General features: G+C 39.9%; 1 protein-coding gene across 6 annotated transcripts in view; it reads right to left on the bottom strand.

Moving 5' to 3' along the window:
* The window catches only part of gria3b (glutamate receptor, ionotropic, AMPA 3b), a 203,992-nt gene that overhangs the window by 127,172 nt on the left and 58,020 nt on the right, over positions 1 to 18,800 (bottom strand). For all 6 annotated transcript variants that reach the window (XR_010795961.1, XM_066649518.1, XM_066649519.1 and 3 more), the window contains exon 3: positions 9,892 to 10,131. Coding sequence is in view for 5 of the 6 variants with exons in the window: in XM_066649518.1 (XP_066505615.1) it covers positions 9,892 to 10,131 (240 nt within the window). In the remaining variant the exon portion in view is untranslated. The remainder of the gene's footprint in view (positions 1 to 9,891; positions 10,132 to 18,800) is intronic.

Raw genomic sequence — 18,800 nt, 5'->3', positions numbered from 1 at the left:
TTAGTTTTGCTCCTTTAGATTGCTTAATGTGGAAATATTACAGAACTGCTCCTGTAATTGCCTATTGGCAAGAGTTTTACAGTTTTTCTCAATTGCTAAAACACAAAACTCTGTTGTCTGAATCAAATTCTCAGTGTCCTAAACCCATTTATTGAAATTGTCACCCTTTTGTCAGAACCATTAGCACATTTCACCTATTAAGACACAATTTGCAAACCCACATTTTGCACTGTGATGCACGTGGGTTGCATAATGGTGAGCACAGGTAGCAAACGTGAAACTCAAATAAAGCACAACTTAAACACAGTCACTCTAAATTGATCACACATGTGACAAATGATAGTATAAAGAAATTAAACCTTAAGTCTAAATAAAATCAATATTTAACACCAGTTTAAACCTTAAAAACAAATCAAACATATGTGTAATATACACTGTTTATGTTTTAAGCTACACTAAATCGGCCGTACTATGTTCTACACTGGGTGGTCCAGGCTGCAATCTGGTCCATAGGTCATGTCTTTGAAACAGGTGCTGATTGGACGTACAGAGCGCCAAGGTGTTGGCTGGACTGCATCAATAAACTCTTTAATCCTCCCCCAAGGCCAGAGTTCTCGCTCTAATAAGGATTACATTTCACAGCAGGCTATGAGGGAGGGACAGTGGTTTGGCTTGGCGTTTGCTAGCGAGGAACAGACTAGGACATACCCTGCTAAAGGGCACCAATAAACTGTATGTCTTTGTATTTGTGTAATGCCACTGCTTCCCACACAGCAGACTGGGGTCTGCAGGTTCTCAATGCTAGACTCCTAACTCTAGCTTTCATCTGCCACATGATAAACATAGTAAGACAATCTTACTAAATGCTAAATGCTATCTAGTCATGTAATGAAACTGAATATGGCATTGGGATTGAGCTGCTTCCACACTGCCAGAGTTGTGTGTTCAATCCCTGCCTTGGGTCACTGTGTGTGAGGAGTAAGATGTGTTCTCCCTGTGACTGTGTGGGCTTCCTCCGGGGGCTCTGGTGTCCACTCACAGTCCAAAAACATATTTTGGTGGATTGGTTTGGGCGTGTGAGAGTGTGAGTGATTGGGTAAGTGTGTGAAACTGTCCACAGCTGTGAGTGTGTGAGTGGATGAGGTGTGTTTGTAATACCCAGCGATTGTCTGGTTCGGGAATAGCTCTTGACCCACCACAATCCTGAATAGGGTGAAGCAGTTACAGGTGAATGAACGAATGAATGAATGAATGAATATTGCTACTGAATTATAGTTTACGAGGTCTGAATCTGCTATTTTGGTGTTGTGTGTGTCCAAACCTGCTACATATCATTGTAAACAAACTGACCCTTTATAAAAACCACACTAGCATGTGGCTATAGCTATAAATACATTTAAAAATCAATTTTGCATCATACTCATGTAATTGAAATTTAAGCAGAGACAGTAGGGATATAATAGATTCATATTATCCCTTAACTTCTAGAAGGAGTGGAAAGAAGTGACCTTTGAATGATAAAGCCAGACGACGGCCGGCTATGGCTACACTGGATGCGTGGTGATTGTGAAGTCACGGAGCTGCCCACTGAGTCTCCTTCCTTTGTCTAATCTAATTAGCTACTCATTATCTTAAAGAATGAGCAGAAGCCGGACCCCAGGGCTCAGTGGGGTTCTTCTATATGGAGCAGGGACTTGGCAACAGCAGTGGCCCCCCAGCGTGACATTTGGGGTTGGACAGTTGATGCTGACTTTAATGAAATGCCACACTTTATCCCTTGACAACCTTAAAAGCATTGAGTATTTATAATGCCACATATTCTTACTCACTGTATAATTCTTAACAACCTAAAGGGCTGGAATAGGGTGGCAACTTTATCAGAAAAACACACCACATGTTGGTTCATCTAGTGTTGACAAAAAATTTCAAAACAGCTTGACGAAAACAATTCATCAACCCCGCCCCTCTCTGAATCCACCAATGTAAACAGATCACCATGGACCACTGTAAGACAGACACTGGTTGTTGAGCACAGTAGCGATTCCACTTCAGTGGCCTGGTTCAGTGCACTGTGAGAGTCCAAAGTGTTGCAGTGGTCTAAGAGTTGGCCCTTACAGGATATTACCAGCTCAATCCCAGGTGCTCAGTTTTCCAAGGCCAGGAATTCTAGGGCACAATTGGGTACAATCTCTGTGTGGGTATGCATACCTGTACAGCTGATTAGCTGATGTGAATGATCTGGGAAGTTTGCATTCTCTCCCTGTGGCATTGCATTAGCAGCAGTTCATGGTGGAGATGGCAAAAAAATTGGGGAGAAAAATTGGAAAAATATTTAAAATAATCAAAAATGATTAAAAATGAAAAACAAAACAAAACAGTGATTATATTGTTCAAATTTGAGAGAGTGAATATTTGAAACTGTCCACAGGTGTAAGTGACTGGTCGAGTGTGTGATGATATTTGGTTGACTTATGCCCCATCCAGGGTGTGTTCCTGCCTTGTGTCCAGTGATTATGTGCAGGCTCTGTACCCACTGTTACCCTGGACAGGATGAAGCTCTTACAGACAACAGTGTTATGTTTGACAGTTGATTCTGACTATTCTTAGTCTATTGACTAAAATGTTTATTAGTTTTAGTCTGTTTTTAGCCACTGACTTATACTCAAGTGTTGTTTTAATCTAGGTTTGTATTAGTCTTGATTATTAGTATTAATTAAATATATTAGTCTTGTTTTAATCCATTAAATAAACAAATAGTTTAATTCAGTCATGTATTTTTGAAAGTTTTACTATTTTAAAGGTATTATAAATTACTAAATTTAATTAAAAAATAGCTTATAATTATGTTACACTTAAAAACACATTGGCATCCAAAATTAGGCAATGAATTTGGCCAGTTTCTTCTTCAAATATATTTAGCATTTTTTAACATTAAAATTTTAAGTTCAATGCTGAAGAAGGTACTGAGTTGACTCCACATGTTCAAACCTATGAATCATTAGTCAACAGTTCATAAGAGTGACACGCAGATGCTCAAAGAATCAATTTTTTGGGAGTAGACTTTTCTTCACTAAAAACGTACATAGTGAAGAAGAGTCATCTCTCAAAGAATAATTTCCTCGAGCATTGTCACCCTAACAGTTGACTGGTCTCCCCAGAGCTCAGACTTTCACTGAATGTGTGACATCACTTTAATAACGAGAAGCGGATATTGCTACCAGGTTCTAACACTGAAGTTTAAAGGGGAATTAACTGGCAACCCAATGTAAATTCATAGCATTTGTGATTATGCAGCCCAGGTATCTGTTGTCTTAGTGATGAGGGATTTGAAGAAGCAGATGTAGAGGAGTAAACATCTGGTCCAAGCAGGAAAAATGGGTTCTGATGGATTCAGGATGGCAGATAGCTAGCTACAGTTATCAGACAATCCGACAGCATGTTGCCAGGTACTTTACTAATGACAAATCCTTATAATCACCTACACCACTGGCTCTACCCTCTGTTTTAAAATGAGCCATATGCGACTGATAATCAAGAATATTTTTGTGGATTTATGACTTATTTGATTAGTTTCATGACTATGAATTTATATATATTAGCATAATAGATGTATAGGAGTGTAGCCCCGTTCATTCAAGTTGAAGTTATAAGGAATGTTTCAACTGAGGCTTCTTTTTGATCATTTACATAATTTACATTGACCAGCCATAACAATAAATCAACCTCCATGTTTCTATATTTACTGCCCATTTGCATACTTTATTAGTGCCCTTGCACCCTGTTCTTCAGTGGTCAGGATCCACACAGGAGATCACTAATACCTGATCTGTGGTGGCTTTAGGATAATGAGCTAGAATGATTCACACATTTTTGGAGCATTAACAGGTTCATACAATTCAAACTGGTTGAATTATGCACTTTATATATGAAAAAGGTAAAACCTATATGTAATCACTATAATTGATATTGGTTTCTGCTTTTTTGGTGGTAAAATGACTGCTAAAGAATAACATCTATACTAAGAGTCATGATTAAAATATGAGCCAGAGCACACCAGTAATCTAGCCCACACTCTGTTTCCCATGATAGCCTTAAGTGGCTTGCAGTAGAGTGGGCTTGCTGAGGAAAAGGCTGCCACCTTTAATCTGTATTTGTGTCTAGTTTGGATGTTGCCGTAGTAAGTGCTCGGTGGGGGAGTGGGATCCTAATGAAAGCATGGCCTACTAGCTCAGCTTGTTGCCTTAAAATTTACACTGAGAGCTGACAGTCACGTAGATGGCAGATCAATATGTTTACCCTGCTTCTGTAATCTCTTCTGAACTCTTTCATTGCGATGTAATGACCCTGTATGTGCTCATCTCTGCTGGATTAATTCACTCGCTTTATTGTTGATGGAGAACAAGAGCCTTATGAAGGCCAGTGTTATCGTATGTGCTTGATGTCCAGTGAGAAAATTTATACCCATTCACTTGGCTGGACATGGGTCTATAGCTGCAAGTAAAAAGACATTTTACAAAGTAAACACTACGTTAAAGGACCAAAAAACACCATACAATGCTTATGAAAGTGACTCCATATGATTTTTTGAAATGTATTTATTTACTTACTTACTGTAAACAGCAAAACACTTGAGATAAAGAATCAAATTGCTTCATAGTCTATGAATGAAATGGTTTATGCTCCATAGAGTGGGTCCCCCATATTGAGGCAACCATGTTAAAATAAGATTTTATTGGACCATGGCCCAATATTTGTACTCAGCATGGTCTTCACCTTCCAGAAACATGTTGTATGCAACATGAATTCATACATATTAGGTGTTTCAATGCCTGTTTGTGTAATGTATAATTGTAATTCAAAGCACAACGTTCTCCCACTCTTTTCATTTCATGTTAACATTTGCAGTTTTGAAACTGAAAATAGTCATTTTATGAAACAAAAGTTAACCAAAAATATAAGTATTTATACGCTATATTCACAACTGCTAACATAAAATCACCATCTATAAACTGTCTAAACCAAAACTCACACATACTTTCTATACAATATTATCCCCAAGAACAGAACAAATTGATGCACAACTCATAATGAATGCAGTGATGTATACATTACTGTCATTTGCCATTTTCATTCATTCATTATCTGTAACCACTCATCCAGTTCAGGGTTGCAGTGGGTCCAGAGCCTACCTGGAATCATTGGGTGCAAGGTGGGAATACATCCTGGAGGGGGCGCCACTCTTTCACAGGGCAACACACACACATTCACACTTTTGAGTCGCCAATCCACCTACCAACGTGTGTTTTTTTGGACTGTGGGAGGAAACTGGAGCACCCGGAGGAAACCCATGCGGACACAGGGCGAACACACCAACTCCTCACAGACAGTCACCCGGAGTGGGAATCGAACCCACAACCTCCAGGTCCCTGGAGTTGTGTGACTGCGACACTACCTGCTGCACCACCGTGTCGCCCTTTGCCATTTTCAAACAGTGTAAATTTTAGATGGTTTATTTGAATTTAATGACAAATGCCATTCTTAGTTCTATGCAACACTTACCATAAAATAACAAAAGAGCACAAAATTTGAATTTTTAATTGCAATTATGTACATCTACAATTTGACCTAATATATTGTTCTGTAATCACTGAAAAAGGTTTGTCTAAATGACCTCTGGTGCAGATCATTACTCCAGTCATCAGATGGCTACAGAGCTACAAGCTACAAACAACTCATTTTGAAGCTCCCTGCATGAAGTCCTTTCTTTGGGAAAGTCTTGTTTTTTACACCCAGAGTGAGTAACTTTGTCATTGTTGGTTAAGATTTACACATATAGTAATTTGGTTACATTTTTATGTTTACTGTGATGTCTTTGTACAAGACGATTATAGCATTATGTTTATGTAGAAGGACTTCTTTTTACTGGCCTATTTCAACCACTGATGCATACCCTGAGTATGAGGAATCAGATCGAAGGAGAGACATTTAAGTATCTCCATGGGTGGCCATATTTGTTTTGGGATCCCTGAAGTGAAGAATCTCAACATCTCCCCTCTCATAGAAATTAAACACTTTCTATGCCTATTTTGCTCTACAGCGGTTACTGTTCCTTCAAACAAAGAACTGAACGAACTGTAACAGTGAGAACAATCCAATTCTTTACATATTTTACAAAGACAGTTAAGGACTTACTCTTCCTCTTTCTTGTGCATTCTACTTGATAAATAAGTGTAAATATGAATGCTTTGTTTCATTGTTTAATCACTGGATGTACAAAAAAAACACATACCAAATTATGTTATGGTGTACATAGGAATTGCTTAATCCTAGCCAGCATGAAAAATCCTTATAATCTAATATCCAAATTATATCTATTAACATATCAGTAAACATAATGCCAAACCTATCCCTAGCCATAATCCTAAACATTTACCATAATAACCCCAACCTTAAACCATATGCTATAAAAGTTTAGAAAAGACAGAATTTTCTTTTACCATCCTCCTGTGTAACATTCTTCCACAATAATTTACAGCACAGTTCATTTATTTATTCTTCAGGTTCCTTAACAGTTAGCTTGAAGCTTGCTTAATCATCTCAAAATCACAAGGAATCATACATCATAACACAGAAATGTTGAGGCAACCTCAGTAGACCTTTTTTAATTAATTTATTTATTAATATTTTATATATATTTTTTCATGTTATTGAATCTCCTGTAGTTTTAGTTTATTAATTTTCCTAATTTTGTATTTTGACATTTCAGTTTAGTCAAGTAACAACTGAAAATATTGTTTATGTGAGTCTTTACGAATTAATATTTTATCATGATACTGCATATTGTTATTGATTTTTATGTAACAGTCCAATGAGGAAATAAGCTAAGGATAAGCATATAATATCTTCATCATGTTTGGCAAAATGCTGCACTAAGAATTACAATATTCCCCAGGAAGTAACAGTAAAACAGAAACTTATCATACGTTTTTCTATTATGACATCAGATTATTCTAAATGGCTGTTTACATCTGATTTCTTTAGACTAAATAACAGACATTTTCACAGCACATATTTCAGGACATGCCCTCATTAAATGAATAATCCTTCAGCAGAGTCAGTAATCCGTATTGTAAGTGGATTATTTCAGGGAAAGGTTACTGGGATGCTTTTTTTTGTGGAAACATGCACAACCAGAGGAAATTCCATCTGCTTTTGCGAGATACAGTTGGTGTGAAAGAGGAGATGCACTCTAATCATATCAAGGGGAAGCGTTTGAAGGTGGTCTGAGGTTTTTCACTTTCAGCAGGATGACTCATCTCTACCTTCCCACCAGTCTCGGAAGGTGCCCCACCATGCTTCCTAACCCTGACCCATGATAATAGTCCAGGTGGCTTTAGTGTGGGTGTTTTCAAACTTCTAGACTCTAGACTCTTGCTAGACTATTAAAAAAAAAACCCAAAACAAACAAACAAACAAAAAAAACTTGTATATATAAATTGCTTAATGTTCCATATCTTTTCATCATATTTGCACACAAGCCCTCTTTCTGATATGGCAGTTGCTATCCATGTATTCATTTATTCATTTATTTATTGATTCATTCATCATGATCAGGGTTGCAATGGGTCCAAGAGTTATGTTTTACTTATTTTGTCTAATCCCAGTTTTAGAAATGTTGAACGTTGATGGCTTAGGTAAAACAATTCAATTAACCATTATACCACAATAGGGCTGATAATCATTATCATACTCTTTAAAGGGACAATGTATACCCCCTCTTCACAGGTCAACACAGTTCTTTGTTCATAATGAAATGTCTGTAACATGCTTTGGTTCAAATACCACAAGGATCAAATACCACAGCAGCATTCTCCTCTTGTTTAAACATCCCTTTTCAGAACAGCCAGTTTCATCACCTGTACCTTTAAAAGCTAATGAGGCACTGCTCACCCTACACTCAAGAGCGCAGCAGTGAGAAGTGAGATGCAAACGATTCTTGGCTGTTTTTCTTCTCCCTTATCGTTTTTTGCCATTTTGTTTGTTTAACATGCTTTAACCTCATCTTGGCATTCATAGAATCCATTGTTTACTAGCCCATGAAAAATAAACAAATAAATAAATGAGTGGGTGGCCTTGTTTGGTCATAAGTGTGAGCTGGTAGTTTCCAGATCTTCATAATACCGTTCTCCTATTATCTTATATACCTCGATGCATGGATTAGAACATGGTGGCTTATATTTATGAAGGTAATAGGAATTTAAACCAAGTTTGGGGAATATAAGATTGAGTGTGACTGGCTGCTATTTTTAAATCTCTAGTTTAAATGATAACACGGGATCGTGCCAAATGACACCCGTGCGCCAACACACTCCAGTGCTAATGTATGAAGCTGTGTGCAGGTGTGCCGGAACGTTTCAAATGTTCTCAATTATGGGTGCACTGCTTTAAGCTCATTTTCTATGAGGGAATTCAATGACTCTAATGGTGTGTTTCTCCACCCAAAGCACAAGAGTTTAATGAATTGCTTAATTTGAGGGAGAATGATGGTGTTTTCCTTCGAGGGTGAAGAGCTGTTTGTGATGGTTGAGCTACTACAGACAGCAGTGTTGACAAAAGGAAACATATGCAGTGCAGATTTTATAAAGATTGGACTAGACTCTTATCTCTACTGCCCTCATCATTGTCTAGAAGGTCAGGGATGTGATGGCCTGGGCTCCTGAGTCCAAGATTATATGCTTTGAATTGGGGCACAGACTTGTCAAATGAAATAGAGTAAACCTATATGTTCAGAACAAATATTTCAAATATTCCAGTGTCTTTATTTCCGAACCAGACATTGTCCATAGCTTATCCAGTTCCGGGTCACGGTGGGTCCTGAGCCTACCCGGAATCACTGGGTACAAGGCGGGAACACACCCTGGAGGGGGCGCCAGTCCTTCACAGGGTGCCACACACACTCACACCTACGGACATTTTCGAGTCGCCAATCCACCTACCAACGTGTGTTTTTGGACCGTGGGAGGAAACCAGAGCACCCGGAGGAAACCCACGCGGACACAGAGCGAACACACCAAACTCCTCACAGACAGTCACCTGGGACTCGAACCCACAACCTGACTGCGACACACCCTGCTGCACCACTGTGCCCCCAAACCAGACATATGGGTATATATGTTGCTTCAAAAGTTGGAAGCGACTTCAGTAGTATGGATGTAACTTGGTAACAAAATATCAGATGTAAAACAAATCACATTATTATGTAAGATAAACAAGAAGCAGTAACAAGAAAAGGGAGAGACAGAACTAATCTGTTTCACCTTCTCAAGCAAAAGCACTCAGAGGATTAGGAGGAAAATGTAAACTGCGAGTACAACCCAACACCCAATACAGAGTTTACTTAAACTCAGCATTTGTTTTTGTTTTTTTTTTATTTATTTTTGTGATGCATTGTTTTGGATAATTGTTCACATTTGCAATCATATTTTCATTTATTTTATACTAAATAAAAAAAAGAAAAATTACATTTATTTTGTTGCAGTATTATGCTGCTGGAAATAATTTTCAGTTTTATCATATCAGCAAAAATACCCTGAAATATTGTGATTTTATTGCCCACCTCTACAGACAAGCAAATAATAATAATAAAAACCTTCATATCTTCAGGCCATTCAACCTTGATTGGCCAAACTGATGTAATAAGTAACAAAAGCGTAAGATACATCCCCTCCATCCTCAATTTTGCATCAGTGGGTTTTTATTAATTAAACAGTTACATTTTTTAAGGAACCAAAAATTCAAAAAATTCTATGTTTGTTCCCTTTGTTTTCATAACAGTAGTGCTTACATATACTAGTGTGGATGGAGTTATTATAGGTGGCAGGAAGCACTTACCTCTGTCTGTGTCATAGAGATACACAAACTTATCCCATCTGTAATAGGTCAGGAGACTAAGGACGGCCCCCTTCAGGGGCGGGCGCATCTGGATGACAAACTGAACGTCAGAGTCGATGGGATAACTGGGCGTGACGAAGGAAGTGTGGAGGGCACCACAGAAGGAGGTCAGCGTGTTCATGGACTTCTTGTCGTAGAAGCCGAAGATTGCGTACACGCCTCTGGAGAACTGGGAGCAGACTGCAATCAGAGCAAGACAAGAGAGGGGAAAAGAAATAGAGGTTAAAAAAAGAAGTACAGAGACTTTAGTTCACACATGAGCAGACTAACGACCCTGTATAACAGCAATAGGATGACTGCAGTCTGTGAGAGATGTGAATTAATCTGTATCAACATAGAAAAGTGCGTTGATTACATGGATGTGAGAGGAGAAATAATTGCATTTCTTCCAGCAGAGTGAAGGGCTGTGTTTGAGGCTGACAGCAAGAGCTCATCAACAGACACTTGCCCCAAACCAAAAAGCGTCTGATTGGCTGATCAACTGTTCGTAATCCTCCTGAAACACTCGAAGCAAATGGCTGCTAATTATGTGCATCCCTCTGAACTAGTAACATCCAATTACAGACTTAGATTTTTAATGGTTTGTTGACTACTTCTGTTCATTGGAGTTATTTCGCTCAGGGGCAGGCACGATGATTTGTTTTCCAATGCCAGAGACATATTAATCCGAGCGATGCTACTTCCAAACGTTTGTCAGAACTTTGCCTTGACGTAGCATCATTAGCCAAACTACGTCATTTCCAAAGGTTCCGGAAGGAGCCGAGTGGAAGCACATACACCAGTTCAGCTCCGTGTGAGAGCGTCCTCGACGCCTGCTCTGGAAATCTACTCACGAAATACTGGAGCACTAGCTCTAATATATCTATACCCTCAGGTCCTTGTAAAACACAGAGCCTGTTAAGGAAGAGCTGAGGTCATATGAGGACTGCAGCAGTCAGTCTGCCATATTACATCTATAAAAATACAGGTCTGTAAACAGATCTCACACTTGGAAATATTATGGTTGGAAGGTGACTTTTGAGCTCGAAATGTATTTTCCAGAAGTTTCTTATCAGATTAGCTCCGCCCACACTCTTCACAATCATGTTCTAGGTTGTATCACTGAAAAGCCTGTATATAATCAGTCTGGGACTTTTAATTATATCTAATCCCTTTATAAATATATACTTCCTCTAAATATTTATAGAAACATTTTTCATTTAAAACCAGAAGCTCCAGATATTACACTATCAGACCTCTTAAACAGGAGGGTCCCTTAAGTGTTCTTTATTAAAAATGTATCATTCTATGTAAATTCTGATATAAAATCATTTGGGTGGTGAATATGGTTTTTTTCAAATGCATGTGTACCATTCAAATAAATGCAGAGCTTTTTTTTAATATATGCACAAAACTAACAAATATAAAGTAGTTTCATAAATACAAATAAAATTACAATGAAGTAAACAAGGTTTTGGTCGCCGTCACATAGCTCCAGGGTTTTGGGGTTTCGCTCCCCACAGGTGACTGTGTGGAGTTTGATGTGTTCTTCCCTTGTCCATGTGGGTTTCCTCCCACGGTCCAAAAAAGCACATGTTGGTAGGTCGATTTGCAACTCAGAAGTGTCCCTAGGTTTGAGTGTGTGTCGTCTTTCAAAGGACTGGTGCCACAAATACATCACCCATGTGGTGTTGTGGGTTCATTTTATAAGATGTGACTGTGCAGGTGAGGTGCTGAAGCTTATAATTATTCTTTTTAAACAGTTTGCACGTTATATTTATTGCTTAGGAATAACATATTAGAAAACTGCTCTGTTTTATTTAAAAGTCACATGCATATGCAACAATTGAGTTTTGTATTGGTGAAGAACAAAGTGGGCGGCACGGTGGCGCAGCAGGGTGTGTTGCAGTCACATAGCTCCAGGGACTTGAAGGTTGTGTCAGTGAGGAGTGTGGTGTGTTCTCCCTGTGTCCGCGTGGGTTTCCTCTGGGTGCTCCAGTTTCCTCCCACAGTCCAAAAACACATGTTGGTAGGTGGATTGGCGACTCAAAAGTGTCCGTAGGTGTTGAGTGTGTGAGTGAGTGTGTGTCGAACTGTGACGAACTGGTGCCCTCTCCCTTACGCCCAGTGATTCCAGGTAGGCTCCAGGCCCACCGCGACCCTGAACTGGATAAGTGGTTACAGATAATGAATGAATGAATGAATGAATGAAGCACAATGTGTGTTTGTGTGTTGGATGGGCATGCTATGTATTCGTACACTGTGTTTTGTTTGTTTGCAAATAGTATTTATATTTACAGAATATGTTCTTCATACATATACATACTCCATACATATACATCATCCTGACAAGCACCATTCAGTACAGATACATTGAAATGGTAAATTTAAACTGGTGACAATTTGGAATTGTGTATTTGTGACACATAATATTTAGATGATTTAGATTTTTGTTTTCTGTCTCTTTCTGCAGAAATATTACAAGGCATGAAGTGGAAATAAGATTATGGGTTGTTAGGGACCTGAGGAGTTCATCGAAGGGATTCAGTGCTGTAGGCCATTGTGCAGTCTCCAGAGCTTTGGCCTGTTTGCTGTAACGGTGCAGCTGCTGCTATTTCCACTAAGGCTCTGCCTTTATTTCCCCTCTGACAGACTGGTGCCTTGCTGCTTCCAGGTGTACACATGCACACTGAAACATCACTCGCATAACAGACCTGCAGCAGTGACGGGGAAGACTCTACCACACTAGGAGTGTGTTTGTGTGTGTGCGTGCAGGCTCCTGGTTGTGCTTCTGACAGTGCCTCAGTGTCTTTTTTTTCCCTCAGTTTTGCTCATAATTTGGGCTAGCTCTGACACAGCCTCTCTCCTGAGTGGGAAGGAAAACGTCCCTCAGTACCCCTCAGGCAGATTACTAGGCTTATTAAGTCTGTTACACATGTCAAGAAATTAATTTGTACATAACCGACATGCTACATATTACAGATAAATATATTTGGGCTGTGAAAGTGTGAAATATCCCCAGGTTATACACACTCCACCCTATATAAGTCACTCCACCCATCACTGTTGTCTCTTGCATTGGCCCTGTATGTGTTCCAGCAATTCAAACTCTTTTTTATGAACGCTGAATGACTAGCCCCTCCAGGGCGCCCCCTCCAGGGTGTATTCCTGCCTTGCGCCCAATGATTCCAGGTAGGCTCTGGACCCACCGCGACCCTGAATTGGATAAAAGGTTACAGATAATGAATGAATGAATAAATGAATGATTGAATGAGCTTGTTCTAATTGGTCAAAGAATCTCCAAATATACCTTGAATGGGGTTGAGACAAGCAAGCTGGCTCTATAAATATAGCTTTGGCTACTGGATGAGGAGGCATGCTCATTTTGCCTGTTCGGGGTAAAAAAGTAGGCAACCTGATGTCATTATTTGACCATTTTGTGATGAACTAAGCATTTTCATGGCCAAAACAATTTGGCAAAATGGCATGGCATAACAGCTTTTAGGCCGACGCTTTTGAACAAGCTCATGCCAGAGGGATAAATATGTCTGTGCCTTGCCTGCCACCTCACCACTCCTGTCAATCCCCACTTTTGTGCAGTCTGCATTCCCCCTAACCATCTGGATGCTCCCTTAAGCATACAAGCTCTTCAGGCTTGGCAACTTCTCCTCACCTGAACGCCTCTCCACTCAGATCCTATCACAAGGTGCTACGGTTTGGCAGCCAGACCATAACCATTCTCGGATGCATGCTTGGACATAGATGTTCCCAGGCTCGGTCGGAAAAGAAGAAGAAAAATATGCTTCCAAATAACAGCCTGTTGTTTTTCCCCACTTTCTGCCATTCTGCTTCTGCAATTAGGGGAGACTGATATAAATGTCAATTGAGGAAAACAGTCTGAGGCTTGTTTCATTCGGCCGCTCGCCTCATCGCTTTTCATAAAGCGCGCAGGGGCCCGCAGTGTCATGTCGCATTTCAATAACGGGTATTTACTCTGCACAACAGCACAATGGCTCCCATCCTGGCATCATTTTGGCACAGAGAACAGCTCACTAAGTAACATCAGGAGAGACTGGGCGACTCATCATGTGCTGTGCAGTCTTCGCCTGGCTAGCAGAATCTCCAAACACCATCCGTCTGCAAAGCTAGTGCTAATGCTGCACAGCAAAGTCAGCATTGTGTTTGCATCTCTGGTCAAAATATATTTAGAAGTAGTTAGTCTAGTTGTTTGTAGCTAGCACTAGTTAGCTAACCTTGGTGATAAGTAACTAACGCTACTTGCCAGTGTTAATCCTGCAGTTTCAGGGTAATCTGTGATTTTACGTTTGCTCTAGTTGTTATGGTTAATGTTCTTTGGGCAAAAAGTATAGTGGACTGTATCAGTTAGCTGGCTAAGTATTGGTGGGAATCAAACTACTAACTAGCTTTTACAATTAGTCTCCAAACACCATCCTTCCGAACTTCAAACCTTTTGAAATCTGGACCTTGGATCTGGGTTCAAGGTCGGGATTTTAAAAAGACCGAACGCAATAGCTAGTTAGTCAGGTGCATTAGCATTTGTAGCTATTGCATCACACCAGCTGGCTATATGAAAATCCCAGCCTTGAACAGCCTTACTCTTCAATACTCCATACTGTTATGCTAACATCATGCTATATTTCTAAGTGATATGCTAGTACAGTAGTACAGCACCTGCTAAAAATGGCTGGTGCAAATTTAAGCAAGTTGTGAATGCCTGCTGACTCTCCATGTTGATGTGGATGTGGAAATATTAGTGGGAGGGCCCATGACAAATGTACACTGGGTGATTCCAACAGTCCAACCGGAGCAGGACAGGATTTAACAGGGTCAAACAGCAGTGTTACTCAATTCCAAGTTCAAAATCCAAAATCCACCAACCATTTTTTGCTCTTGTGTCTTACTTAATGTGATTTTTTTTTGGCCTATCAGGAGATGTCTCTTTCAGGCCTAAAATGGTTCTCCCTACTGTTGATATAGCCCCCACTGGGAAAGTAAAATTTAACGACCTTGGGTTTTGGAGCGATGCCTTTAATAAACCAGCTCTAGGCATCCCTATACCTCTCAATTGTAACGACCCGGAGCTGCTCTAAGCGGCTTTGTAGCTTCATGGCCACTAGTGTTGAAAAGCATAAGAATCATTAGACATGGCCGTGTCCCACAGGCAGCTTTTCAGCTTGATGTAATGTAATCACAGGCCCATGCGCTCCAGCCTCTCGCCACCACAATCATACATGGCCCAGAATGGGAGTGAAATGCAGGAAATGTCAGCGCTGATCGCCCAGCTCTCGCTTTCCTTCACAGCCCCCTCCTTTTCCTTAGGCTTCCCTTCATTTTCTCTCCCTCGCTCTGTCTCTCTCTCTCTTGAATCCCCCACTTATAGCTAACGTCTGCAGCACTGAAACGCTGTCAGAGCGGCATAATTCAGGAGTGTTTTAGAGAAGGGAGGGTAGCGGTTGGATTGGAGAACAGGGGGTTGCGGGGAGGGCTGGAGGATGCTCTCGTCATGCAGAGATGTAAAATGCTTCAAACCACTTATTCCAAATGTCAGCCAAAATATCTCAACAATCCCTCCTTTTGTGATGATACTTACGACACTTTCAAAGACGTGTCTGCACTCAAGGCCAATTAAATCTACATACATGCATTTGCCTCTTTATTGTGTCTATGCTCACTGGACATTGTATTTGCATTTACAGCGATTGGTACGTGCAATTATTCATAGAATATTTAGGCTATTTAAAGCAGACATTAACGATTCTAATCAATAAACACTTTTTTTATAATGTTTCATCACCAAGTGCTTCTCTCCAGTCTCTGTGTGTGTGCTCTAAACCACTCTAACGTGTTTACGAAGCTCTAGTGTCATAAAACTGTGTGTATTTGTCTGGTATGCTATGCTTTCTCTTCCTGTTCACAGCACAGGAAAGCCTGAATCTCTTTTAGGCAACAGAGAGATTTCATTCATTCATTCATTCATTGTCTGTAACCCTTATCCAGTTCAGGGTCGCGGTGGGTCCAGAGCCTACCTGGAATCATTGGGCGCAAGGTGGGAATACACCCTGGAGGGGGCGCCAGTCCTTCACAGGGCCAGAGAGATTTCCAAACTTTAAAAATCATGAACTGAGGTTAGCACACTCCTCTATTCCTGCGCTATAGTTGGGTAAAACTGATTTACTTTTGCTGTTTTGGATTACTTAAGGTGGAAATGTGGGAAATGTGTCCAAATTCGGGAGATGGCTAACTGCTAAAACTGGAAGTGCTAAAAAATCCAATTACAAATGAGTTTCTGAAGTAATTCAAGCAGTGAATACTCAGTTAGATTTCAGCCACATGCAAACAACAGTTGTTGCTTTTCCTCAAATGTATTGTTCCACCTTAAAAGATGTAGAGCTTCTGAACCAGAGAGAACAGGGTTTCTCCACGATCAAAGACCAATCATTTAAGTAGTAGCAGTTTTATAGAGGGCAACATAGCCTCTTAAGGGCAAATGTAATCAAACAAACTGAGTAATAAGAGTTGTTTGAAAAGCTATATTCAGTCTGGCATAGTTGTCTATTTAAGGTGGAATGAACAATTTAAATAGGAAGCTGCTTATATAAGACTTGTAAATTGACACATTTAAGGTAGAAGTAAACATTTGTGAAACACTCCTAAAATTACATTTAAGTTACAAGGGAACAATTGATTAGGAAAATGACATTAGCCACCATTAGTGAAACATTTAAGGTGGAAAGGGAAAGTCAAATATAAAGGGGGTAAATACAGGACAATGGTGGCAGCTCATTTACTTTCACAACACATTCACTACATGAAGGTAGATGTTTTAGTGAAATGTTGTACACCCTTCTGTGTAAATAGGTTGAATATGAATTCCTTTTAGCTATTACAGTCCAACTGTTATCAACTGTTCTTGTGCTCAATTGTGGAGATTCAGTTTCTGTCAACCTGGCAACCGGAAAGATTTTTGCACCTCTAAACTAATATTTTATATTATTATTTTTTCATGTATTTTTTATTATTTTAATAAGATTAAATGTGTCTCAGTTTGAATCCAACCATATTTAAGTACTCTGTGAGATTAATGGGGAAAAGGCTGACAGTGTTAGATAACTAACTTGTCTACTTTGGTCCATGCTTTTAGAGATCCGCTTAATGCTAACCTCCCAGTGCTCTCTTTTCTCTCTCTCTCTCTCTCTCTCTCTCTCTCTCTCTCTCTCTCTCTCTCTGTGTGTGTGTGTATATGTGTGCGCGCATGATGGATCACTCTGGAATGTGTTCTGTTCCACCCTGCTGTGTTTAAATCCATGTCTCGCTCTCTGGCCCATAGGTTCTGACTCACTGTGCCAATCCTGCAAACCCAACGCACACACACACTCTATATCTTTCTCTATCTCAGATCGGCTGCACATCTTCTCTGTGCCCCAGCCAGGAGGACATGCCACCTCCATGACATCGGCACTCAAAGCAGAGCGCTGACCAATGAACTAGCTGTCAGCTTCCCCACAGCTGCCCACTCCATCTTCGACTGGACACATCATACCTTCCTGCTCTGGCAGCATGTCCTCCCAATCTACTGCCTGCATCCCGGGGCTTCCTTAAGGAGCTCTGAGGTGTCCAAAATAAGCACACCATGATTGCCGAAGTTTGTGGGTGAGCACTGGGAGCTGCGGTGATAAACTGGTGAGGGGGGGGGGGGGACAAATTGCTGCAGCAAACACTTAACATCACATTTCATTGGTCCTGAAAAGTACCAGCAAGGTGACTGCTGAGAACACACTGAGCTTCTGTTGGTGACATAATCATGTAGCCCAGAGGCAGCAGCCGGTAAACAGCAGGGAAGTGTAGGGAAGAGTTCACTCCAGAAGGCATTTGCACAACTCAAGAATCAGCTTAACTGTTCGAAAGACTGCAGACATGCAGAAACGACTTCTAACTGGGGGAGTCAGATCATTTAAGGTGAACCTAATGCTGATAGAAGGTGACCGTACGTCCTCTTTTGAACCCAGATATGTCCTCTTTTTGGGACGTGTAACATGCGTCCGACAGTTATTTTGCATTGATTTCACATCAAGGTTTTTTTGCAACAGTCAGCAAACATTGTGTGTGCAAAGTTATACAGCTTTAAATGCATTTAAGTCCTGCCTTCTCACTGCTCTTACTGGTTTACCTGTACCTGCCTTCACCTCAACCATCGGTCAAACTGCTTACCACCACACACTGTAAAAAGTCCAGTAATGTTTGCTTATTAAAATGAGAAGATATAAGCTAAAATGCTACTTTTTGAACTTTACATTTAAATAAAAGTATAAATGCAGCCCAATAATTAAATATTTTTCATTATATGTAGGACTTTGGATCATCATTAATTACGTTAAAACACATGCAGTGTAAATAAATACTTCACCTGACATTTGTTCTTTATCAAGGTAATTATTTATATATTTTTTCAATGGCATGAAAATAATATGAATGAATTAATGAATGAATGATTAAATATAAATAAATTTATGTAAAAGGTAGTATATGTAAATCAGATTTTTTGGGTCAATTAAATTAAGGGTTCAGCAACATAGATTTTTACATCTAAATTAATGTTCATTAATGTAATTTCATGATTTTAGAGAAACACACATGTGAACACACATACACTGCCATGTTTCTACAACTTGAAGACCCCAGTGATAACATTCCAACCATGATAGAAACATGTGTGTCCCCAGTGTGCTTGTTTTTAAAATCTAACATATGTCTTCATTCTGGCTGAAACCTACTGCTATTTATATGATGTCCAAAGAATAACATGAACCCAAGGTCAAATTTGTGGTCACTCTAGACATTTGTAGTGTGTG

Source organism: Hoplias malabaricus, chromosome 17 (genome assembly GCF_029633855.1).
Source record: "Hoplias malabaricus isolate fHopMal1 chromosome 17, fHopMal1.hap1, whole genome shotgun sequence".
Lineage (NCBI taxonomy): Eukaryota > Metazoa > Chordata > Actinopteri > Characiformes > Erythrinidae > Hoplias > Hoplias malabaricus.
The sequence above is the reverse complement of the archived record's forward strand: the minus strand, read 5'-3'. Positions and strand labels throughout refer to the sequence as shown.